This window comes from Rhinolophus hipposideros (genome assembly GCF_964194185.1).
Source record: "Rhinolophus hipposideros genome assembly, chromosome: 15".
Lineage (NCBI taxonomy): Eukaryota > Metazoa > Chordata > Mammalia > Chiroptera > Rhinolophidae > Rhinolophus > Rhinolophus hipposideros.
The window spans coordinates 20,284,829-20,310,856 of NC_138061.1; the positions used below are offsets into that span (position 1 = coordinate 20,284,829).

At 40.3% G+C, this 26,028-nt stretch overlaps 1 protein-coding gene across 2 annotated transcripts in view; it reads right to left on the reverse strand.

The window, feature by feature from the left end:
* Positions 1-412: 412 nt before the first annotated feature.
* The window catches only part of SORCS3 (sortilin related VPS10 domain containing receptor 3), a 541,876-nt gene continuing 516,260 nt past the window's right edge, over positions 413-26,028 (reverse strand). Inside the window, exons 20-27 of one of the 2 annotated variants that reach the window (XM_081075409.1) lie at positions 24,753-24,886; positions 16,333-16,456; positions 14,827-14,939; positions 10,769-10,900; positions 8,886-8,985; positions 7,814-7,919; positions 2,355-2,515; positions 413-1,042 (exon numbers count right to left, since the gene is read on the reverse strand). In XM_081075409.1, the coding sequence (XP_080931535.1) occupies positions 978-1,042; positions 2,355-2,515; positions 7,814-7,919; positions 8,886-8,985; positions 10,769-10,900; positions 14,827-14,939; positions 16,333-16,456; positions 24,753-24,886 (935 nt within the window). In that variant the 3' untranslated portion in view covers positions 413-977. The remainder of the gene's footprint in view (positions 1,043-2,354; positions 2,516-7,813; positions 7,920-8,885; positions 8,986-10,768; positions 10,901-14,826; positions 14,940-16,332; positions 16,457-24,752; positions 24,887-26,028) is intronic. The other variant, XM_081075410.1, reaches the window with a different exon arrangement.

Sequence of the window (26,028 nt, forward strand, 5' to 3'; positions counted from 1 at the left end):
CCATTGCATGGCTTTGTTAGAGAAACCATTTTCTCAGGCTGATGATATCCTCAACCTTTTCTTTTGGGAGGGGACGCCTTGTACCCACATGTGGATCTCAGTTTGGAGTCTCTAGCGGGCTTCGTCTTGCAACTTCTCCCATGTCACTGATGGGACAAAAAGACCCCCATGTTCTACAATGTCACCATAGTCCTTCCCTTGCCAATTGTCCAACGGAAGCCCTCCCCGCTCCCATATATATAAGTAGAAACCAGCTATGTCATGGACACAGAGATGCAAGAGTTAATTGTGACAGACAACTGGAGAGCGTCCAGAACCCAACACATCAAGCAGTCCTGGGGCTGGTCAGCTCGGAGGGTGAGTGCATAAGCCAACACACACACACATCTTTCTTTTTTCTGTTTTCTTTTTTACTAAACATTAAATTATTTCTTAGGAAATAAAAAGTTATTTACATTGTAATTATATACAATAAGCCATCAGTAGCCTCGCTATTGACATGCACGAGGCAGGGCCTTTCATAAAGGTGTGCACGCTGTCTGCAGCTAAAGTTCACTCCCCATCAACCTACCTCCTGCAGATCTAACGGGGAAATGGTTTATGTTTTAAGTGTGTGTACCAGGGGAAGGGCATGGGACAGAGGAATGGGAGGTTAATGAAAAGCTAACCCAACTTTCAACATAAAGAGAGAGACCACAAGGAAAAAGAGAGTCATTGCACTATTAACGGCAGAAAAAAGCGAAAAGGCCATGGGAAGATGTACACTTTTCCCATGGCACAAACACAGCCTTTTATCCTTTTTGTCTCATTTTAATCAGCTGAGAATCCCTTTGCCACCCAAAGCTAAGCACCTGCCTGCTATTTATGAAGGGGCCCTTGGTAAACAAAGGTTAAAAAAGACATTTTCATAATAATAGTAATAGTAATCATCAAAAATAAAAAGTCAGAAAGATGGTGGACCGCGTGGCTTGTCGGTATTAAACACTAGTGCAGTTGGGGATCTCCTTTGTGCTTTCACTGTTTGCAATGGTGGCAATGCCTCCTGCAGGGGAGAGAAGACAGGGAAAAAAGGGTGTAAATTTCACAAAGGTGGGGATCTTTTTTGTTGTTGTTTAATTTACTGCTAAATAAAAAATCCACCTTGAACAGGTGCCTACTATGTTATTTATTTCATAGGGCACCTGTATATTCCATTCTACCGTGTTTCCCCGAAAATAGGACACAGCCGGACCGTCAGCCCTAATGCGTCTTTTGGAGCAAAACTTAATATAAGACCCAGTCTTATTTTAATATAAGACCGGGTATAATATAATATAAAATATAATATAATATAACATAATATAATATAATATACACATAACATAAATAACATAACATAATATAATACTAGGTATAATACAATATAATATTGGGTCTTATATTAAATTTTGCTCCAAAAGACGCATTAGAGTTCATGGCCCGGCTAGGTCTTATTTTTCGGGGAAACACGGTATTAGCTCACTGGCTTACCTCATCTACATTTGACATTTGCCATCTCCCACACTGTTGCACAAGATAGGAGAAATACCTTGCCGTCTTCTACTCTAGTGAGAGCCCAACATGCACTGAACTCTTACTAAGTGACAGGCACTGGGCTAATGACAAAACATCATTTCATTATCATGACAATCTCAGAAGGTACCGTGTTTTCCAGAAAAATAAGACCTAGTCTGGCAATCAGCTCTAATGCATCTTTGGGGCAAAAATTAATATAAAACCCGGTATTTTATATTATATTATATTATATTATATTATATTATATTATATTATTCTCGGTCTTATATTAAAATAAGACCATGTCTTATATTAATGTTTGCTCTAAAAGATGCATTAGAGCTGATTGTCTAGCTAGATCTTATTTTCAAGGAAACATGGTAGGTACTATTATTCCCATGTCACAGATGAGGAATACAAGTCCCAGGGAGGTAACAGAGCAAGTTGATGGGCTGAGCAAAAAAATGGACCTAGGGCTTTCAGATGACAGAGCCAAACTTCCTGTGATTATTCATTAGGACATACCATGCTTTTGCTTCATAGAAGAAAAATAAAAAAGGCCAACAGTGATGGATAGTTGGCCTTATCCCTCCCCCACTCCAGCTCCTGCATTTTCAATCTTCATCTACTTTTAAGGAAAAAACATTCTACCTGTTTTGTGTGGTTAGAGGTGGCAGGCAATTTTCAAACATGATTATGTTCCTGTATTTTTTCCCCTTCCCTCCAGCCCAGTGCCATCTGAAGAACAGGCCAAGTGGGGTGGCTGACCTCGTGTTTAGGGGACAGAGGACACAGAGCCTTGGGGGTAGCAGCTCACATACCTATGACCCGGGTGTCCAGCTCTTTGTCCAGCAGTTCCTCGGGTTCGGTGAAGTCACTGAGTGTGATTTTGGGGGTGTTTTCACTTTGGCTCACTGACCCAATCATCTCCTGCTCCTTGTCATGTTGAACTTGAGCATAAATATTAATCCAGGGGATTTTCCTACATGGTGGGGGAGTAAAATCAGATTATGATCACAGGGCACATCAAACGTTGGCAGTTGGAAACATGGGTAAGAGGGGGAAGCAGCTTTTTACAGGAAAAGCCAATGTCTGGGAAAAGGGCTGGTCACTCAGACACCACTGTGGCCATGAGGCTAAGAAAGACAAGGTCAGAGACCCAGGTGCCCAGGGAGATGCACAGAACTCCCTGAGGAACTCATCTTCTTCTGGGGTGAAAAACAAGTAGGTACAAATAGAAGGGTAACATTGTCATTCAGATAAGCACTAAAACCCTGCAAACAGACCTGTTAATAAGTTTTCAAAGGAGCTGGACTTTGAGACTCATAAGGTTGTATCATAGTGAAACTTGCATCGATTTAATCAAATCACGTTGGTTCCTTTATGAATAGACAAGAAATAAAAGATTTATAGCCACTGCTACCATTTTCAGAACACCATCCACAGGCCGAGTATCTTTACTTCAACAGTCAGTTTCCTTATCCATTCAATGGGAATCACAGTAGCTTCCTTTCAGGAAAGGAGTAAGGCAAAGATTGAGAAGCTAAATAACTTCCTTCAGAGACACAGGGTGGGTTTGGAAACAAGGCAGGCAGACTTGAGGCTGGAGGAATAGGCAGGTTCAAATGAAAAGCTTCTCAAAGATTCATCACCTTATCTCGGGACCCACTGTGTCCCAGCTTAGGTAGGCTCCTTTGAATTCCTCTAATTCAGTGCTTCTCAAACTATAATGTGGTTGTACATTGCCCACGTTCTCGTTAAAATGCATTTGTGACTCTATTGGTCTGGGCAGGATGGGTTGAAATTCTGCATTTCTGCCAAGCTCCCGGTCATGCTGATGTCACTGGTCTGAGACCCAGACTTCGAGTTGAAAGACTCTAATACATCAAACTCATCCCCACTGTGGTGACTTTGCACCGTTTCCTCTACCTGGAACACATCTCCTTCTACCCTTCTCATGACGGTGTCCTTCTTGCCTGTCAGAACTTGGCTTACAAGTCATTTCCAAGAGGTCTCTCCTGACCACCCAACCTCTCCTGCTATCGATATGTAATGGGGCTGTGTCTAGGAAAGATGTGAACACGTATTGGTTTAGGGTGATGTAATAGGCAATGTTTGTTAACTTGTTTTCTATCTTTCTCTCCCTCTAGACTATAAGCCCCATGTGTGGAAGGCCCAGGCTTTTAGCTTCACTGTTATACACTTAACTTAGTACAGGGCCTGGCACATGGTTTACATTCGGCAAGACTTTGTCGAAGGAATGAATAAATGACCTGAAAGCCTGTGCTCTTTCTCCATTCATATATTATGCTCTCAAACAAAAAGATCACACTTAATATCTTGGAAGAGATACATCTAGAAGAGATCTCTCTACCTCAATAAATGATGAGGAAATTGGACTGAAGTCCTGACATTTCATGAAGCTGACTACTGGCATAGATGTTATTAAAATTTGAGACATCTGACACCCACCACAACCCAGAACATTCTGTGCATTTCTAAAAAAGAATCATTCTGTTGTCCTAACACCAACATGTGATATTGTCAAGCTTCGATATTCCCCTCCCCACGCCATCCCAAACCCCAATGAAGTAGAGTATGGAGACATTTAATAAAGTTTTCCTATAGCTAATTCAAAAGACAAGATCCAAAAATAGGTTTAAAACACAAGTACTTTTTACCTTTCTTTTACTTTCAATTTTCACGTCTCTAATGGTTGCTTTCCATATACCGAGGGAGGTGTCCTTGGGATTCCTACTGGTCTGAACCAGCTTAATATAATTTATAAGAACCTTGAATGAACAGACTACACATGAGGCAGCAAACTGCAGGCTCTCTAAATGTGTCTAATTAAAAATTCATGCTGACCGTTACTTTCTCCTTATCTAAATAGAAATGCAGCCAGATGACTTAGATTTCTTCTAATCATAAAAGTACATATTACTCACGAACATCGGAATCAACTGCAATATTTATTAGGTGCTGGGGGCAGTCAAACCATTTCTGCTCACACAAGCCTATATACATCAAAGCTGTAGCCAGAGTTCACTGTCTCGCCCCCACCCTTTCCTGCTTTTCTAATGATACCTGTGAGGATTTAGATAAATTTGTCCTTATAAAGATGGTTCACTTTATTTCAGTCTCCAAAAACAGGAAGGATTATTTGACATCTTTAATAGATGGTGGAAGGGAATGAATTTTATATGTCACAAATTTCAGCCTTTAAAAAAATTGTCAAATTGTTTTTCACTTCTTAACATGCCCACTTGTTGTACTGCTGAGAATCTAAGACTAAACCCAAAGTTTGCAGATAAGAAAGGGTGGGAAATAGAGAGATACAGAGATATGTCTTGGGCTACACATTCATACAGGTTTTAATAAGAGGAGTAAGATGGATCAACCCAAGTCATCTCTAAAAACTTAAGTTTTCATTTGTTTGTTCTAACTATGATAGTATTAGAAGCCCATGGGAGGAAATTAGAGAAAGTAAAGTCGTCTTCAGACTATAATGAAAGCATTACTGAAACAAACAAAAAAAAAAAAGTGAAAAAAAAATATAAGCTCAAAGTTATCTTGGATAATCAGAAAAAAACAAATCTACAGTAGAGAAAGAACGTCTTATTAAGCAGGTTTTTCAGAAAAGAAAAAACATTTCACAATGATTTTTAATTATATTGCCTAAAACATCAAATAATAATAGTCACTATCCAAGAACAAGATCCAATGGGAGAGACTGGGTGATATTTACCTGCAGGAAGCTTGAGGCCAATGGTAACTCTATTCTCCTGCCCTGTGAAGTGATGACTTGGGGTATTGAGATTCTTTTCAGTGCCTGTCACACAGTAGGCATGCAATAAATGTCTGTTGAATGAATGGCTTACTGACTTAAAGCTGGTTGTCACAGAGAGAAAATTTGGTGTCTGAAAACAGCATGGCCAGTGATATAGAAACAGAAACAGAATTGTCCATTCCCTAGACTGTGCTAGCCAAGTGTTTATTGTCCAGGTGTAGTATTTAAATTTAAATGAACTCAAGTTAAATACATTTCACAATTCAGCTCCTTGATCACATTAGTACTGTGTTGGACAGTACAGATTTTGGAGCATTTCTATCACTGCAGAAAGTTCTAATGGACAGTAATGAAAGAAGCAAAGGAGACTCTGGGAATCAGGTGTAAGAACCTGACCTTTACTTGTCTGCAAGCCAGGCACCCTGCACAGCGCCAACACTGGAGTTCCAGGTGATGGGGAGGAAAGAAGACTAAAGAAAGAAAAGAATATCCGACAGGATGTCCACCAAAGGGCTTGAGCCTTGGGAAGAAAACTTCTAGAAAAGGTGGCTAGAAAAGAAAATTGCTGATTGGTAACTCTTAGCTGACTCCGCTGTTTATCCAGTTTGACTGGTGTTTGTTTCCTGTAGCCTTAGCCACATAATTCACTGTCAGGGACATAGAAAGGGTTGGCTGCTATTTAGGGACTACAGAGGTAGAATAATTCAGAGATGGCACTACCTGGCATAGGTTCAAGTGTTGAAGTGTACACATTTAGAGATGCCTACTTTCATAAGTTGACTGTCTAAGGAGTTTAGCAGCATTTATAAGAGAACAGAAAACTCTAAGCCACAGGATAAATTTTGCTTGAATTTGGAGATGTCTGACACAAATACCGTTTTGTAGGACTTCCACTGGCCCTGACCTCAGCCACCATGAAGTTCTAGAAACCAGAAAGATAAATTTGGTTTAGTTCATCTTCAAACTCCAATAACCACTAGGCTTCCCAACAATCAAATCCTTGGATGAATGAAAGTGTGCCTTGCATGTCACTGAAGTACATTGAGAAATGGGTATTGCCTTGACCAGACTGTTTGTGTATTGAATCTTTGCTCTCCAATTGAAATATAACCAGTTTTCCGCCCATCCTCAAAGGGAACAGGGCATGTGGGCTGACACACATTGATCCAAGAGGACATGGACTCACATACTTGTCTATAAAGCAAGTAGGAAGGTAAACCTCACTCCGTCCTTCTGCTAGAGGGTGTTGAAGGATCCCTGCTGTTGTGACTAATGCTGAGATGGCTATTGATTAAACTGGTGTTCTTAAGCCTGAGCTCCACTACAGGAGAGTTAAAGGGGATTGGGGAAGGTGTAGAATGAAGCACCTTTACCACAGATTGCTTCCAAAATCTAAAAGCATCACTTCCAATACCTAGAAAAACTCCCAGGACCAAGTGACGCTTTCAAAACACATCTGACAGTAGTTAATGATATTTCTACTTTACCCAGGCTTCCAACGAAGCATATTTCTACGCCACTGATATGATTTTTGTGAGCCTACTATATGGCAGTTTGTGACAGAAAGGGCACCTCTGGAAGGTATATTCTTTGTTATTTATAACAATAGCTTAGATTTGTTGATTAGTTAATATGTACCAGGTATAGACAGTATTACATTTAAACCACATAGCAAACCTATAAAGTGATATTGTTTTTCCCATTTCACAGATGAGGAAACTAAGGCTTAGGGAGGCAAATTCAATTGCCCAAGTTCACAAATGCTAAAAGTTAAAATTGCGTCTGTCTGATTTCAGAATTTATGCTCTTAAACAGTATACCTCTTGGTAGAGTATTACATTATTCAAATAATAGTACATAAGTATTGATTTCAATTTCATGTTTTTAATAAGTATTCTGTTATATCATCCTTCCTGTGGTCTTCAAAACTAATTTCTGAATGCAAGTCAAGTTTGGTTTCCCTGATCAATTTCCCTTTAGAAACAGGAAAACAAAAAAAGGTGGGGGGCGGGGAAAGGTTGAATGTTTTTAGCATGCAAATTTAAACAGAAATACTGCATAGCTGTAACACAAGAAAATGTATGTGTGTGTCTGTGCATGTGTACCAGATTTCAGCTGCATTTTCTCTACTCCACTATCATGAATGGTTGTTAAGCTGTAGAAAAAGATATCCTGAACATTTGAGACCTGACTTAAGAAATTTAGGTGAGGTTCGAAAACCCGACAGTTCCCTTGAAGAGGATAAATTGATTTCATAGACTATCCCTTCTCGCCCTAACTCAATATACTTATAAATTGGATAGAGTTCAGATTCTTAAACTTATTTATTCCCTTACCCTCAACCATTCCTGCTTTTCCCCAATGCCAAAGAGAGCTTCAAGGAGAATTAATATCACATATTTGGATTGAGTTTAGGAATGTTGATTATATGAAGAATCAGCTCCCATGAATCAAGCTCCAAGATCAAAACTGAGTGATCGTAGCACATACCTTTTAAACTTGTAGATCAAGAACACGGCCAGGCCGACAAACACCACTGACAAGAGCATAAGCATGGCTGAGCTGCTGCGCCCAGCACTGGAGTCCACCAATGGAGCTAGGAGGCAAGAACAGGCATGCTCACTTGTCAGCTATTAGCTGGAGGGCATACCCACTGGATAAAGGAGTCTCCAATTGCCCTGCATGCTACCTGGGCACAGAAAGCTTGGTTTCAATGATGAAATGGTACCCCAATTACAGCGTCTTAGGGAAGGTAACCTCCTCTGCTCTGCCTGGGGAGACTTGCTGTTCTTTGTGTGAACTGAGCATGTGTATCTACTGAGGGGCATACAAGAAGGACTCAGATGATCTCTCGCCATTGCCTGAGTGTCTGTCAACACAATTATTGGTGGCCCATTGGGAATTTTGGATTAAACACTTGTACAATGTTCCCCTCTCTTCCTTTACACTGTTCTGATGAAACAGTGCTAAGATGAGCACATTTGGAATCTCCCCATCTGAAAAGTCTTTTATCAATAAGAAACATTTAGCAAATAGGCTCTCCCAGAGAGCCAGCAGTGGATGCCCAATGGGACAGGTCTTGTTTTTATTATTACTTTTACAAATCAACCAACTAGAGTTGATCCTGTTTCCATTTAGACTTATACACTGTAAATCAAAGGGAGTTTTAAAGTCATTCGATCTGGCCTCCAGACCAAGATTCATAGAATCAGAGAATTGCAGAAATTAAGAGAGTTAGAAGACTACCTAACAGAATCCCAACTGTTGCAGATGAAAACAAATAATAAAGTCAAGGCCCAAAGAGATTGCAGGTTTTCCCCAGATCATCCAGGGATTCAATAGCACAGCCACTTCTAACAAAGTCTTCTTGCCACCTCAACAGGAAGCCTTGAGAAAGATGTAACTGATCTTTCTTAATCATCTATATGCAAAAGAGTCCTGCCACAAAGCCATTTTCAGGCTGTTATGGAGAAGTATTTGGCAATTACCTCCTCCCTTTTCTCTCCAGGTAAACAGATCACCATCTCCATTGGCCCCTGAATCCCAACAGGCGCTCACTCACCTAATGTCAGCTGTGTGACATACACAATGATTTGAACTCCTGGCTTCAGTTCAAATTGGACCAAGTTTTGATTTAGAGCATTAAACAGAATCTCTACAATCTAAAAGAAGAGAGAGAGAGGCTGCATGAGTAGGCATGACATGCGACAATGTTCCCTCATGGAGTAAGAAATCAGGCTCAATAGGCAAAAAAAATGACTGTGTTCAATCAGAGGACAGGACATCGGAACCTTATGTCAATTTGGTTCTCTTGGGCCTTGTGAAGCCAAGGAAGTAGTTGGTATTATTCACGTACCCTAGATAAGATAGTGAGACACAAAGAGGTGTGTCCAAAGTCACTAGGTAAATTAGAGTTGATAACAGACATCAATTATCAATTAGAGTAGATAACAGACATCAATGTTTCATTCATCTCCTAGTTAAGTGCTCTTTCATCCACACCTTTTAACTTACCATAGAAAAAATTGTGAGTTCCAACGAAAGAAAGTCAACCCATCATTTGTCCTTTAGTCTGATCAAATAATACACACAGGGTAGAGAGGCACTTGCTAGAATAAAAGCAGGTACGTATATCCCAGTCCACTCCTCTGTTGTTGTTGATTTTTTTCTCTTAAAAACAATGGGAGGCAAACATCAAAGCAGAAGCTGCCTCCTTTTTATGGGATAATTTTTCCTCTTTACTTTTCCTCAGCAAGTCTCAGAACACAGAACATCGATTTAATCACTCCGTAATTCCCACATGAAAGCAGAGGCAGACTTCGGCTGTTGTCCCCAACTCTTATCTCGCTGTACACGCTTTAATATCACAGCTGCTATTCATCGCCATAATTACCTATTTATCTAAATGGATGGATATTGTAGCTTCCAAATACAGTTCACACATGCCACTTGCTATTTCAGAATAAAGAGGTCTTGTAAAAGTGATGTATGCACTGAGAAGCTGAATTTATTTCTGGCCAACTTCAATATGCAACCCTGCAATGCAAGGATCCGCTTCATTTTCCAGAGAAACTGACTGTGATGACATCTATGCTGCTTGAGGAGGGCTGAAGATGGATGTGGGGATGGGGGTGATGGCCAGGTGAGTGTCAGAGGGACACAGGAAATGCCTATACAATGATTACCTCATATGGGAGAAAATGTGTTTGATTCATGCCGATTTCTAGCGGCCTCATTTTCACATATTTCTACTTCTGACTTAGCACCAAGGGAAATTAGGGGAGATTGAAGCAGAGCACAGCCACTAAGACCCCAGTAAGGGCAGGGAGTGACAGAGGAAGAACCATGGGACTGGCCATCTCCTTTACTTCCTGACTAGTGTGCAGATCACAGGAACGATATGCCCATTTGGTAAGGACAGTAAATCACAATCTCGTTTGTAAACACTGCTTCCTTAGTCAAAGTAAGATGAGACAACCCATCTCTCTCCAAAGACACATGTTGAAAGGAGTTCACGTTCTCGCCAGGAGCAGGACTTAGACTGACCAGGATCTCTAAATACAAGAAGCACATTTTCCCAGAAATAAATAGGGAAACCCAAATTCCTCTCTTTCTCTCCCCCATCTCTCCTCTGGGGCAAGTCATTGGGTGGGAGATGGGAGCAAGCTGCAGGGATGCCAACTGTTGGAATGATGATGCCAGGGGGGCTTTTTCTTCCTGGGTGGCCAAATGCTCCCATCTATGTGCATTTGTGTCTATTCTGAGTAAGGCTGATTGCTCTTCAAAGCCCTGGGTGCTGGGCCAATAGTGACAGGCTGATGGGCCAACGGGAGACAGCTTGTCTTTCATTTTGGCTGGAATCATCTTTGGGTCCCCTTAGAATGAGATGTAGCAGTTGTAGCAGTTGTAGAGGCAATTGTTCTAGCTAAGTTCTCTTTCACTTACTTGTTCCAGGTCCCCATCATTGCCTTTCCTCCTCTCTGTCAAGTTCTTCGGGGGGAGGATAAAGAGCTCTGCTGAAGTTGGGAGGCCAGGGAACACAGCCACCAGGATCTGGTCTTCGGGGACACTGGTTACCTGCAAAAATGTTTAGACTGAAGAGTGACGTCCTTGAGGAAGACACAAGTCAGTAACAAGGAGCAGAATACGCACAGGGCTAAGGCTTATGCATGGTTTTTCAATGCAGCATTGTAGGCACAAGTTCCAACACACATCCAGGCTTTCTTTCTGTTGGCCTCTACAACTGCTAGGTAAAGAATTCTTAGTTTCACTACATCCTCTGCTCTTATATACATTTTCACTGAAACTAAAATGCTATTGCAAATGATTTCCAAATTATTGTTTGCTGGAAACTTTTGCAAAAGCCCCTCCCATATTTTCTGTACTTAGAGGGCGAGAGCTTCTGAGTAAAACATAAACAGACTGGCTGCAAATGAGGAATAAGAAGTTATAAACAAACATGGGGATATGCAAATTAAAGAAAAAAACAAAGCAGCACTTGTTTTCACTTACGAAAGCAGGATTTTTTGTTAACTTAAAATAGCTAATATTGGTGAAGCTTCAATTAAGATATTTCCTCATTTGTTGCTGGCAGCACTAAAAATTGATACATATTGCCAATTTGTTTTTCAAAAGACTCACTTTAAGGCCATAAAAATATTCAGACCCTTTGTTCAGTAACTGTAACTTGGAGTGTTTGTTGTAAAGAAATAATCCAAAATATAGGAAAAAGGCATATCCAGGAAAAAAATGCCTACAACTTTATTTATAATATAATAATAGCAAATAAGTGGGAAAAACACAAATGTTCAAAAACATTAAGTAAATAATGATATCAAATGATAGAATGTTACTCCACCATTAAGATTAAAATTAGTACAGTGAAAAAACACTTATGATAGCTGCATTCTGATCTATATCCTTACATTTCTTGGGTTACAAGTCTATAAAAATAAAAATGTGCAGGAGGGAAAAAGCAAAACAAAACAGTAAAAGTTATGTCAAGGTGCTGATATTGTGAGTTAATTTTTAAATTCTTGAGTGTTTGGTCAAAGGATTATATTGCTTTTGATAAAAACTTAAGAGCTTCTGTCTGAAGGCAGATTCCTGAAGAAAACAAAACTCTGAGTTTTCCCCCTGTAAAGGGTATGTCTATTCTTCCCTCTGTGTCTCCTGAAAGTCTTTTATCCAGAACAACACCTCTTCTTCTCCCAATCCAATTGTGGTAAGGTAGTCTTTAATTTGGCAGAAATGCCTGCCGCCTCCCCTGACTATCTCTGCTTGCAGTGTACCCCTCCATGTCAGCACCCACTCCCCACAAGCCCTTCCAAAATACCACCTCCACCACATCTTAGGAACTTAGATCATAGCCTCTATGACAGATGAGTATGTCCATCTGCTATAGTCTTTTGTCTGATAGGTTCTTACTGTATGTTTGCCCAGACATTCCTGGAAGTCTTTGGGGGCAACCTCACTCTTTCAAAAGATGCCTGACAGAGTAGAGACTCAGTAAATAGTTGCTGGATTGAATAGAAGTGGAGGGGTTAGTTGTTTCCCATTTGCTCAGCTCTGATTCCTAACTGGAACGAGGCTGAGAGATTAGAGGTAATGCTCAGAGATGTGATAACGAAGGGTAAGTTTCGACTTGACTTGCGAGAAGTAGCAGGCAGCAGTCGGAAGACTAAAAAGTTCACCAAGCAGAGTCTTCCCTTGGAACCTGAGGAAGCTTTGCCAGCTGCCTCCCTATCCTGCGGGAAGGCATGATCCCAAGTAGGTGGAAGTCTCCGTGTCCAAGAGCACTGGGCTGGAAAGCCTCATCTTAACCAGCCAGGGGAAACAAGTCTCCAGAGACCAGACTGGGGAGCAACATGCAGAGAATTACCCAGGGGAGTGAAGTGGGTGAGCCTGTGAGTGCAGTGACTGGTATAACCCTTTGTCCCAGGGAATTGTGGTCTTAGGGAGCGTGAGTCAGTTAGAGATCTTGGAGGGAACTTGGAGATATGTGTCTAGAGTCACTTAATCTCATCCAAAGGGGTGTCTGAGTAACTGGTCTTCATGAGATTTAAGACCCAGGTATGAAATGGCATGAGTGATTATTATTATTTATTGGGATTATTATTAAAATTACAAAATTATTTTTTAAAAAGCTTGTATGATTTTAATAAACACAATCATACAAAATACAACACAATTCTGGATCTTTCACAGTCCAACGCATCCCCGAGCAGCCTCATTTTCATCCTTTTCTATGAACAGTCTCTGTATAAAAAGATTTGAGGTGAAGTTCACCTTTCAAACAACTCCCCACAGGAATGCTCTTCTATCATTCTTTTCCTTCTTCCTGTCTGCCTGCCTGTTCTCCATGTCTATCCCTGGATCTTTCGCCTACAACTTGGGAAGCATCAACATTCGTGTCTGTCCTACACCCATACTATCCGTGGGGGTGGGGTGGTTTATGGACGTCCACAGCCTCAACTCCCACATCTCTACCTGGAACGGGAACCTCTGCTTGATCTTCAGATCCATATTTCCAACTCTCCTGGTTATCTTCACCCAATTGTTTCTCATGTGCTCCAAATGCATATAAATGATCAACCCATTATTGTTCCCCCAGCATATTTCTCCTACATAGTCCCCATCTTGATTAAAAGGCAAGGCCATCTCTTACCTACTCTTGTAATCAGAAAGCTTCTCCCTCCCTCTCACCCACACTACATATTATTAGTTATTAATTATATTGCTCAACTTCCTAAGTAGCCTTTGAATGTTTCCATTCCAGGATCATTTATCTCTAGATAACGAAAGTCATCTTTTAACTGGTCATTTTTTGTGACACCTCTCCCCCACCATATTCACTTCCCACCTCAGCAGCCCATCCTCTGTATTGCTACCAGAGTGGGTCCCTGACATGTAAATCTATTGTCAGGATTTTTTACTACAATAAATACAATACATCTCACACTTCCCAGTGCCTATAAGAGATATGTCAAACCCCTGTTAGCTTCTCAGATCCTTCACAAACTACCTAACCATCCTAGCTCAACATTAATCATACCTGCCCTTAAAATCTAAAGATTCCCTACACTAAACTCTGCCATTTCCCAAACATGCTATGCTTTCTCAGTAGTCCATGGGTTTGCACATGCTGTTCATTCTACTTGAAAGATATGATCCTTTTCTGTTAACTACTGTCTATCCTTTAAAACAGAGTTCAAGTGTCTTCTCTGAAGACCATCCTAATAGTTCACAAGTATTTATTGAGTCACAAATATGTGCTAAGCCTTCACTTTCCTGGATAGAGGGACTCACATTTCTCTCCACGCTCTTTTGAAATGCTGGCCATGCCTCTATCATAGAATGAGTTGCTTATTAGAATTGACCACGTTTTTGTCATTGTTATAGCCTAGTACCTAGCCCTGAGCAAAGTGTTAACAGCGCCCTCTAAAGTATCTTTAAGGCAAATCTGACATTGGGTTAATTTTATAGAGTCTGCTGGCATGCTCTGTTTCCTGGCCTGTAGCCTTGATTGCCATGTACGGCCAATGGTAGTCTTGGAGTCTGAGTGAGTGTCTGGTTAAGAAACCACTTTGTTGGGCAAACAGCCAATAAAGTGAATGATAAAGCGTAGACTCAATGAGTGGTCCTCACTATTTCATTAAAGGAGTCAAGCTCCTGTATTAGACAAATTTAGGATAAAGATGGGGCCAATCTCCATCCTCAAATGCTTCTCTCTCTCTCTCTCTCTCTCTCTCTCTCTCTCTCTCTCTCTCTCTCTCTCTCTCTCTCTCTCTCTCTCTCTCTTTCTCTCTCCCTCCCTCCCTCCGCCTGTCCCCCAAACCCTCATCTTTCTTCACTTCTTCCATTTTTTTCTCTCTCTCTTTTTACAGAGAAATAATCCTTATCGAACTGTAGAATGGTGATTTTTAATTCATGAAAACATATTCTGGAGGACACCATCTGGCTCTTTATTCCTAAAGATTTCAGCAAAAATAAAGCCAACTTACTTTAACCAGAGCTCGCTTGATGACATGGCCAATATCTTGCCTCCACTCAGGAATGTCAGGATTGTGGTAATCCAGATTAGGAGAGAATGATAAGAGCTGGGACTGGAAGTATTCTGCAGGAAGAGAGAGTGTGGGACTGAGGCTGAGAGAGGGTGTGATAGGCAAGGGGACAACACAATCACTGTGTTTAGGGAAAGGGCACACTTTCGTGTAGCATCAGCTCTAATTCCATCTTTTCAGCCTGTTTCTTGGCTTCTGAAAGGAAGTGGGACTTGATGAGCAGGAGTAGATTTGTGTTCCTACCATTTTTGTTAGTCCCTAAAATCTTAAGCCCGTCTTCTTGTAAAAGAAAATTACCTGAAATAAAATGTAAGTATGAAACCCCAGAAGAAGGACACTTTTGCTACTGTAAGTGATATCATGCAGATTTAGTGATACAGTTTTAACAAGTTGGACTTAATGAAAACAAAGCCTTATGTCCTTCCTTCAGTTCCTTTGTACATCCTGCTAGTAACTGCCTCAGGGCGTTAAAAAGCAGATTGAAATTCTCTATCGAGGGGATGAGTAAAATTCAATTTCTTGACCTGGTTAGTGGGTACACAGCTTTGTTCACTTTGTGGTAATTCATGAAGCTGAAATGCTTATGATGTGTACTTTTCTGTATTAAATTTACACTTCAGTAAAAAATGCTTAATTGAAAAACAAAAATCTTCTAGGTGCCCAATGAGAGAGCCTGAGCATCAAGTGGCAGACATGTAGGAAAAGACATTCACCTGAAGTGAGGCTGAAGAGATGTGTTCTGAGTCAGAGGACTTTAGTACAACTTTCTAGAAAACCCCTGGTATAGTGACTGTTTTTAGGGGCTTGGGGGAGGTTGTGTGGAATGGTAGTAAAAGCACAATTTTATTTAAAATAAATTTAATAATTAAGAATAGTTCTCCAGGATTTAGAACAGGATAGGGGCCATATTTACCACTCTCCTGCCTTGTCTGTCCTTATATTCTTAGCCTTGTGTTCAGCCTTTGCAGTCAATGATGGTAGAATCTCCACCAATCAAGAAAACACATAGATTATGTGCAGTTCATCTCAGTATCTGAACTATGAGTTCTTCAAGGGTAGGGACCATGACTCCTCCAGCTTTTGAAATCACTGGTCCCCATCCTCACAAAGAGTCATGCTGCATGCGTGTTGTAGATACCTCAGCACGACATAAGATCTAGATGCTTCTATTTCTAGTTTAGCATCACTTCAACTGATGATAAGTCTCTGTCTAATGAGACCATCAGGTTGTGCTGCAGACACATCACAGAAGACAACAAATGCCTGCCTGTGCCTGCTTCTCTGTCCAGGAACAAGGTAGGAAGAAGGTAGCAATACCTCTCGTGGACCTACATCATTTCCCCAGGGTCTAAGAAGTTCCCAAAGCAGTCAGCAATTGTCACTAGGATAGGTAGAGGGGATTGACTGGGCAGGAGGGGGCATCACTGGACAATTTCCAGAGCTTACCATGAACTGCAATATCTTTTGTATCCTGGATAAGGGCATTCCCAGCGGCCACCTGAACGGTGATGGTGTTGGTTCCCTCTGCAAGGAAGGTGAAGGAAATACTGCTGTCCAAGGTGATGAGGGGCTAAAAGACAGTAGAAAGACAAATTTAATCCTCTGTGGGATATGAGATGTCCTCCTTTACTATAAATCTCAGATGGTCATAATTCTGTACAGCATTTGCATATTCTCAAGGGGTCCTAACATGAAAAAGAAAAAAGAAAATTACACAGGTTCCTAAAACTGTGATTGTATCCAGTATCCAGGAAGAGTATTCAAACACTCAAAAAGCACTATAAAATGTTTATCCTGAGTGATGAAGGTAAGACTGAACACCCTGGATTTTACTTGTCATTCTGTTCCTTTTCCTGGGGCAAGGTAGAAGCAACTTTTGTAACCTCTTTCTGTTGACTCTGGAAAGAGATCATTTCCGTTCCCCAATACTCGGTGTCGCTTGTATTTTCATCCTGTATTCGATTGGACTATAAGACTATTCAGAGAAATGACCTCATTTTATTTACTTCTGTATCACCTATCCTTGGCATATTGTCTTACATACAGCAGAATAGATATGTAGATTGGATGCAAGGTCATATGACTGGTTTTTAAATTTATTTTCTATTTGCAAGCCATTTCTAACATTGTTAATAGGTTAGAAAACATAAACCTACATACCTGTGATCATCTTTTGATGCTTTCTTTTTCCTTTTTCTGTTTTATTTTCCTTATCCTACCAGATAAGGACTTGACAAGGATAAAGAAACAGAATGATTCCCCCCCACCCGCCAGCCCCGTGAATTAGGATCTCAATAAAAATCAGGTACTTGTTAGAGAAGAGAATGAAGATCCTGAGATTCAAGAGTCACTATTCAGTGGCCATCTTGAGCCCATGCCCTCTCAAGTTCTCTGGTGTTTGCAACATAAGACACAACACTAGCAGGCTTCTCTAAGGCGGCTCCTAAAGAGATGTCACAAGCCCGGATGAGGACTCACTCTGGTAGCTGTCAGGACAGCAATGGGGTAGAGAGTAACAATGTAGCCAGTTGGGCGTACACAGAGCTGCCCTATAAGGGGGTGGGTGTGGGCCATTGCTCACACAGCAAACTCATGTATCTAGCTGAACATGGCCTGGAAGTATGGGCTAGAACCCTGCAGAGGCTCAGAGAGGCAGCTTTCAGACAGCACCCCTGCTGCAAGACTAAGTCTTTTTGTTTTTGTTTTTCTTAACTCAAAATTTTCAACTGGGACCCTGAAGTAATAATTTGATTTCTTCTACTTTAAAATCCTATAGCTCTATTTTATGACCTGGCTGATGGCTGGACTTTGGGAAGATTAGCTCTCAGCTCTGACACCCTTTCTTCTCTGGTTGCTAAATGAAAAATGAAAGAGGTTGAATATGGGAAAGAGATATACTCTTTCCCTTATCTAAGGGTAAACCCCAGAAGTCAAGCATTCTTCCCTGTATTTATGGCTCTGTGATGAAACACACAAAGGTGTGCCTACATTAATTAAACAACTAATGAGGTACAAGTAGTTTCCGTGATGCACATCAACTTCAGTGGGCCAGTGTCCTGTGTTGAGGAGGATTCTGAAGTTAAGCTGGACTCAGCATAGCAGCGTTGGCCATGGTCATTGAATAAGGGAAAAACAACTTGTGTACCCTGGGTTGCCACCTCTAGTATAACAAGAACAGAGACTTGAAACACTGGCTCCATTACTATTTTAATGAATGACCTTGCGCAAAGTTTGTTCCCTTTCTGCGTCTTAGTTTTTTTGTTTTTTGGTTTTTGTTTTTTTTTTGGGGGGGGGGTTGTTGTTGTTGTTGTTATCTGTTAATGAAAGGTTTGGGTTAGAAAAGCTGTGAGGACTCACTCAGCTTGGAATATATAGGCTAGATGACTGGCTTTATGCACACTTTCTAGTTCCTACTGCTCAACCCACTAGGTCTTATCTGTCAGAATCCCTTCAACTGCTTCATTACCTTAGAAAAACTTCAGTTTTACAAGAAATTGCAATCATTATTTCTCAAGTAGTTGTGCCATTTTACGTTTTATGACTTAGCAATCTCAGTCAAGTTAAAAGAAAATACATGTCAACAAACAAACAAAATGTCCATAGCAGTATATTCATAACAGCCAAAAACTGAAAAGAGCCTAGGAGAATTCATCAACAGAAAAATGAATTAAATAGTCATAGTATATTCATACAATGAACACAAAAGTACAAATGCTGATATCCACATCAGTATATATGAATCCCAAAATCGTAAGAAGTGAAAGAAGCCTTACAAAAAAGAATTCATATGGTATGATTACATCTATGTGAAGTTCTAGAACAGGCAAAGCTAACCTATGATGAAAAAATAGTGATTGGTTCTGGAGATTGGGTGTGGGAATGGACTGAGACTGGGCGTGAGAGAATTTTCAGGAGTAACAGTAATACTACATATTTTGATGGGCGGTATGAGTGTACATAAATATTGAATTCTTGTTAATGATTTGTAAGCCAAGGCATTTAGGACAAAATGTCTAAAATTGGCTCTGAAATGGAACAAAACATTAATATCAGTTGGTGATGGATGGAGGGATGGACAGATAGATAGATGTGTGTAAAACAAGCATAGTAAATGTTAACCGTAGACTACAGGTAGTGGGTATATGGATGTTCACTGTAAACTTCTTTCAGCTTTAGTGTATGTTTGAAGTTTTCAATAATAAATGTTGGGAAAGAAACAAAACGAAAAAGGAATTGATGTGTTTTTATTTTTCTTGATTCCATCAATTACCTCTCTCGGATCATGACTATGTTACAGCGCCCTTCCATTTTGGTGATTGCCCTCAGCTATCTCTCATCTCTTCCTACCTCGTACACCATGATATTTTTCTCCCTTGATAGTCAGTTCTCTGGGGGACTTTCACTACTTCCATGTCACCTCTTCAGCTCTCAGTGGTCTACGTGGCACCCTCTCCTTTCTCTGCACACTGTTCTTCTCTTAGACTCAGTGGTTGGTGCTGTACTGGGCGTGACATCCCTTTTTGAGGGGACTGGAATTCGTCTTGTCCCAGCAGATTTGATTTCTCCATCTAGCTTCTTTCCTAGGAGAACCACGGGCCAGAGACACAGGGTGGCAGGACAACGGAATGTCATCTGAGGTAGGAATGGGTGTGCTATCCTGCTAGCCAGTCAGGGATCTGAGCCACAGCAAACAAACTGTGCTGAATGGCCACACTTGGTTTCCGGGTGGCAGGCCATAGGCTTCTGTGCTGGGGAGATGGCAGAACCTAATTCTGTTTTTAAAATGGCTTTTGTTTTTCATGAGCTGTTAGGGCATCATGGCTGATATTGCAAAGCTGCATTACCTTCCTTGCAAAGCTGGAACACTCAACAGGATCCTTGAATTCTTTCTTGGCTACCGATATCTAGTGAACAATGCTAAATTAAATCAAATATTTTAAGGTTCATTTACAAAATCTATTAGGCAAGCAGACACATTTATTAAGCCAGACCTTTGTTAATCCCAGCAAATTAGCCTTCCAGAGCCCCACAAATCCAACAGGCGGTCAATTGACTTCTCTGTCTCTAAGATGCTTGGTCCACACTGCAGGGCCAGCCCACAAGGAAGCTCCTTAGCATACCATATTTGGCTATGTATAATGTGCACTTTTTTCCCAAATTTGTGAGGGAAAAATAAGGAAGCACATTATACATGGTTAGTACTAATTCTGTATCTACATAATTTTTTTAATTCTTTTATGTATGCTTATGAGTTAAAAGTGTAATGATAAATAAATAAATAAATAAATAAATAAATAAATAAATAAATGCTGAAATTCCTTTATAATACAACAAACTCAAGTCCCTAAATATAAACAAATAAAAATTTGAATTAAAAAATTAAAAGCTTTTTTCCCCTGAAAACTTGGGCCAAAAATGTGGGTGCGCATTACACACGGCAAAATATAGTAATACCTCATGCCTGCCTAGGGTTTGGAGTACTTCCCTTTACACAGAAAATCACTCATGTGCAACAGGTCACACATTATCCACTGAGCCCAGCAAGAAATCGACAAAGCTCTGAGTGACTATTTAGTTGTGAGATTTTCACTGGACCAATGGAATAGGGAACTTCAGGGAAATCTTTGGACGTAGCTTACACCAGTTTGCCAGGTACAGTAAGTCAAGTTAATATCGAATATTATAAAATCTGCACAATTTAAATGTATACCTTGGTGAAAACTGCCATTCCGAAATTGGACAGACCGTGCAATCAATATTCTTGCCTTACTTAAAACCTCCATCAGATTATATAGTAATGTGTGAAAAGGGCTTGTCATATAAAGTGGAAAAGGCAGAATATATAATTTGGATATACTATGATTAGAACTATGTAAAAGCTCTAAAATACACACTAAGAATATTTTGTAAGAAATAAAGCCAAATAGTATGTGTAGACTATTATTTGTGACTGTAGTTAATGTGAAAATTCACAGCCAGGAATAAAAGTCCTCAAATACACACACACACACACACACACACACACACACACACACACACACCCCACAGAAACTCTTCAAAAATATCTCAGGGCCTAAAGTATCACTGTCCATGAATTTGGTTCTATCTTCTACAATTCTATCCTAAATTTGAGTTTCTGTGACAAAATAAATAGCATCCATTTACAAGTATGTCACTCAAAGCCATCTGTCATCTGTCCTCCCCACCATTCATTTTTTTCTCTGGTTTCTGCTTAAGAGAATCTTCTGCTTTGTCTGAGTCAGTCTACACAGACCACAACCATGCCCAAAGCCTTACCTTTACACAAAGCCTTACCCTTTCCCTCCTCTCTGCCTCAACTCTGTGCTGGCTTAGGGCCAACTTCACCCAGGACTCCTTCCATGACCAATAAAGTCTGCATCCATCATCCTCTAAGTTGCTGCACTGGGCCAGTAAGATTATTTTCCTTAATATAGTACCTTAGAGTGTCTACTACCCTGTAGAACCTAGCTTTGGAGGTTAACCTCATATTCACAAATAGATTATATTTCTTGAAGGCAACAACTGGAATTTAAACTGCTTTGTATTCCTCACAACATCTAGCACAAACCACAGGCTCTTGAAAAAGATCCATGGAGGTACCGGTGTAATTTCACATCTTCTGAGGATAGGTTTGTAGGTTTAGGAAACTACAGCTGGATTTCAGGAATGCTTGTTCTCTTCTATTTACTTATATATCACACTTGCACACCAATCATCCTTCTACGTGGAATGTAATTTCCTTCAAGGTAGGAGAAATGTTGTATGTGCTCTTTTATTCCTAAGCAGAGGGCTGGATATAAAGGAGAGTATTAACTAATTTTTACTGAGAGATTGACTTAATTCAGTCACCTGGGTGAACCTGTCCAATTCACCTAGTCACAATACACACACACACACACACACACACACACACACACACACACACACACAAAACACTGCCTTCCAAGGTTATTAGCCTAAGAGTTTTCTCTGTAAAATGGGATAATTTCTCCTTTACCAGTGATGATCTAATGATTAAATAAAATAATGCGTATGAAGAGTCTCATACGAAGCAGTACTAGAAATAAATGCTTAAAATTAGTATTAACTCCTTGTACAGGTCAGTTTGCTAGTCAAAGGAAACCAAATAGTTCTAAAATCAGAGAGCTCACAATGACACTGAGAGACACTGACTGATTCATTTACGAAACAAATATAGTGCTCACTGGATCGGTTATTGGGTATAGCGGCCACCTTGATATGTTTATAGCACAGTGTTAGGAAAAAGCACTGAAAATGTATCTCTTTCAAATGGACTGAGTAACCATTCTTGGAGGTGAGAGGAAAATCTATGGAACCAAGTCAGGTTTGTCACTGAGATGTAGATGAAAATGATGAGAAAGCACAACAGCGACTGATATTTTCAAGTGCTTGCATGTGTTCTAAGAGTATCTTTTTTTCACTCAATCCTCAAAGCAATATTACAGTATAGTTACTACTACTCTTATTGCAACATTACAATTAACAAAACTGAGACCCATAGAAATTACATAATGTGACTGAAGGCGTACAGCCAAGAAAAATTTTAGTCTGAATCCCAACCCAAATTTACCTTATTTCAAAACTATTTTAATCAAATGGCTCTCATGTGTTATCATTCTCTTGGTTTTGGGGGAACAGAAAAACAACTAGTAAACCTCTGAGGTCTGGGTATCTGTGTAGCACTTTATGCTCAAGTTTATAGATGAAAAATACCTAGCTAAAGGAATAAATACCTCAGGTCATCATCAATTTTAAAAAAAAATTTATAATGTCATTCTGTAATTTTAAAATGGCCCTTTCATAATATGGTATAATATAGATTAGATAGATAGACATTTCAAATAATAACTCAATGTTCATGGATTAGATATTAGTATCCTTGCTTTAGAGAAAAGAACATTGAGACTCAGATCAGGTGATTTGTTCGAACTAACACAGATAATCATCAGAGAAATAAAAACTAGACTCCCCAAACCCTTTATCCACTTTCTGCTTATTTATCAAATATTTATGAGATACTGTCTGGTATATCAGGCCTTAGAATGAGCACTCAAAGAAAGAAAAAAAAAATGGTGTTGTAGAGAAACACTGTGTCTCCGGTTCCCCGCGGACTGCTGAGTAAATCGTCCTGTTGATAACAGCCAAGAACTGCCCCTTTGCTCTCAATCGTTTCTCAGTAAAGATCATCAGTGGACAGGAACAGCCAAAACCTCACATTGTCAGCGGAGAAATGAACTTAAAATCCCTCTCTTTATTACTTTCTCCCTTCGTATGAGCTTCTCTTTTTCCTTCTCCGCGTCTGTCTGCTAGCTTTTGAGGCAGGATTTTAGGGTCTGTAACCTCTAAAGCAGAAGTGCAGCTAAAGCATCCTGGACCTGGGGGTGGGGCGTGGTAGATGGGAGTGAGGAGACAGGATTTCAGGTCTAACCACAATTAACCAGCTGCTTGACATTGGGGTGCTCATCTCACACAGGGAGCTTCACTCCTCTAATGAACCAATGAGGATCTTATCAATAACCTCCCTATCCATTGCCCCGGTGAGTAATAACCCCAGAGATGCTTCAGTACAAGACAAGCATCTGAAAGAGTAGAGCATGAAAAATGCAAACAGAAAAGGAGCTCTTGGGTCCATGAATCTAGTTTTACTTTTTATCAATCCATCCTAACTCATAGTTTTTAGGACAAAATAAAAACTATCCGTTTAGTGAGTACCTAGTGTGTGCCAGGGAGATCATATTATCTTACTTAGTTTTCACAACATCAAGATGACATAGATATTCTTTCCAGTTTCCAGTGGAGTGAATTAAACTTCAGGTCAAATGTCTTGATCGAGTTCACAGGGCTAGCTGTGAGCATGTGGGAGCCCTGGAAATCTTACCCATGTCTCTCTAATCCCCAGGCCTCTGTTCTCTCCATCACATGCTGCCTCCCTGAAGAAGAGCAGGGATGAAGCATCTCCCACTCTTATCATGCAGGGGCCGAAGTTTCCTTGGCTCATCTCAAAACTCGCAAACAAAACCAACATTGTTCCATCCATGTTTTATAGGAATTACTACACCAGTAGCTGAGTATTTATTAGCTTTTGTTTAGGTATTCAGCGTTTCCAAGTCTAATATGATAGACTTCCTAAATTATTAAAAATAAATAAATAAAAGTCTCTCTAAGAATGGTCTCAAGAATGACCAAGGGAAATGCAAAGACTAAAACGGGAACAGAGAAGAATATGAATCCCCTAAACTGAGAGATGCTCAGCCTAACTGCTTTCAGCTTCTATTATACAAGCATGGTCATTTTCCACACAATTGTCACCATCACTAGGGGCTGGGAGCAGGGAGTATCTGCAAAGTCCAGAGTTTGGCCCCTTCCATTCCTTTCTTTGCCACTTGACAACATCAATGCCATGGCCTTCATTGAACATCTCGTCTGTCTCGATAAGGATATTTTACATATTAATCCAGATTTTGCAAACTTTTTAATCTCAGAGATGCTAAGTGACTTCCTTGAGATTATATAGGTATGAGAGGAAAGGCCAGGATTAAAACCTGGGGCAAAAGATGTTTTAGAAATACTGATTAAAGGAGCAAGAACAACCAGATTTGTATAGTTTCTCAAAGTACTCTCTTCCTCAGGATTATCTGAACTTGCCCTATTAGAATAATGAAGTTGGTGTAGGGAGGTGTGTGGTATTCAATTATGTGGATTTATCACTTCATTAAGGGCATCCTCTTGCCCACATCCCCAGTGTCTCCAGCATCAATACAGAAGCTGGAGCCTAGCAGCGTTCAGTAGAGATCTACTCAGACAGCAAGAAGAAAGGGCCGAACCTTGGTGCTGTTGCCGAACCACCAGAAATAGGTAAGCGTCCCCAGCTGACTGGGCCATACGACTGCACTGATGTTGACCTCCTTATTCCTGATGGCAACGAATGGAACTCGGAGATGAACATGCTCCACAGGACCTACAGGGACAAGGAGAGCAATGTCAGTGTTTAAGTCCCTGGAATAAACACTCAAACTTTATCATACTCCCAGATTCTTAACCCTAACCCCTTTTACCATCACTTGTAATAAAACAAGGCTTATAAACTCACAAATGTTGAGAGGGGTGTGTGTGTGTGTGTGTGTGTGTGTGTGTGTGTGTGTGTGTGTGTGTACTTGAAATGAAGCACCATGTATAATAGGGAAATCAAATCAAATCAGACATCAGATTTTTTAAGTGACATTTGAACTTAATGTAACATCTGATGAGCCAAACCACAAATGCTTGTGAAGCTCCAATCCAAAAACAAAGCTAGTTTACTAGTCATTTAGCCAATAAATAGAAAGACAAACAGCAGAAACAGCAGTCTCTTTCATTTCTGACGATCAGCCTGTATTGTGATTTGGAGTCAGTGCACTGTATGGAGAGCGCTTCCATTGTCCTCAATTGTTAGTTGGTCGCATCCTCTTTAACCATCGGCCATTGTGCCTGGCACTGCAGGACTCAGTGGGTGTCACTCAGAAGCTAGCAAGGTAGTTTTACAAAAAAAGGAAAAAAGCTCATTTCCCTAAACTGAAGGAGAAACAAACGCCAGGTTCCCAGATAACAAAAAAAGAAAAAAAGCTGTTTCTAAAAAGGTGAGCAAATATTTCTTCGTTGCTTTTTTTTTCCCCCTCAGAAAATTTGTATAAGCAACATCAAGTTCTAAAGTAGCAGGTAAGAGAACATACAGGAACACAATCTAAAAATAATTTATTTCCAAAATAAATGAGAACAGGGAAATGCGAATGGAAAGGGTTCATATGTCAGTGTTGCATTTGTGGGGTAGATGATGTTATTTATTACCTCTCTTTGGGATTTTCTCCCCAGCTCCACCCCTTCCTCTTCCCTTTACTGTTTACCCTTCCTTCCTCCTTCCCTTCTTTCCTTTCTCCCGTCTTTTACCTTTTCTCTCTTTTCCTTGCTTTCTTTCTTCCTCCTCCTTTCCCTTCATCTCCTTCCTACTAATCAAATCCAATTAAAATATTCTAATGATCTGTTCCCAGTAAGAGCACATTTTCCTGGTTTCCACAGTGATAGTTTGATGAGTAAAAGTGACTAGCGGTCACAACTGCAGCACGG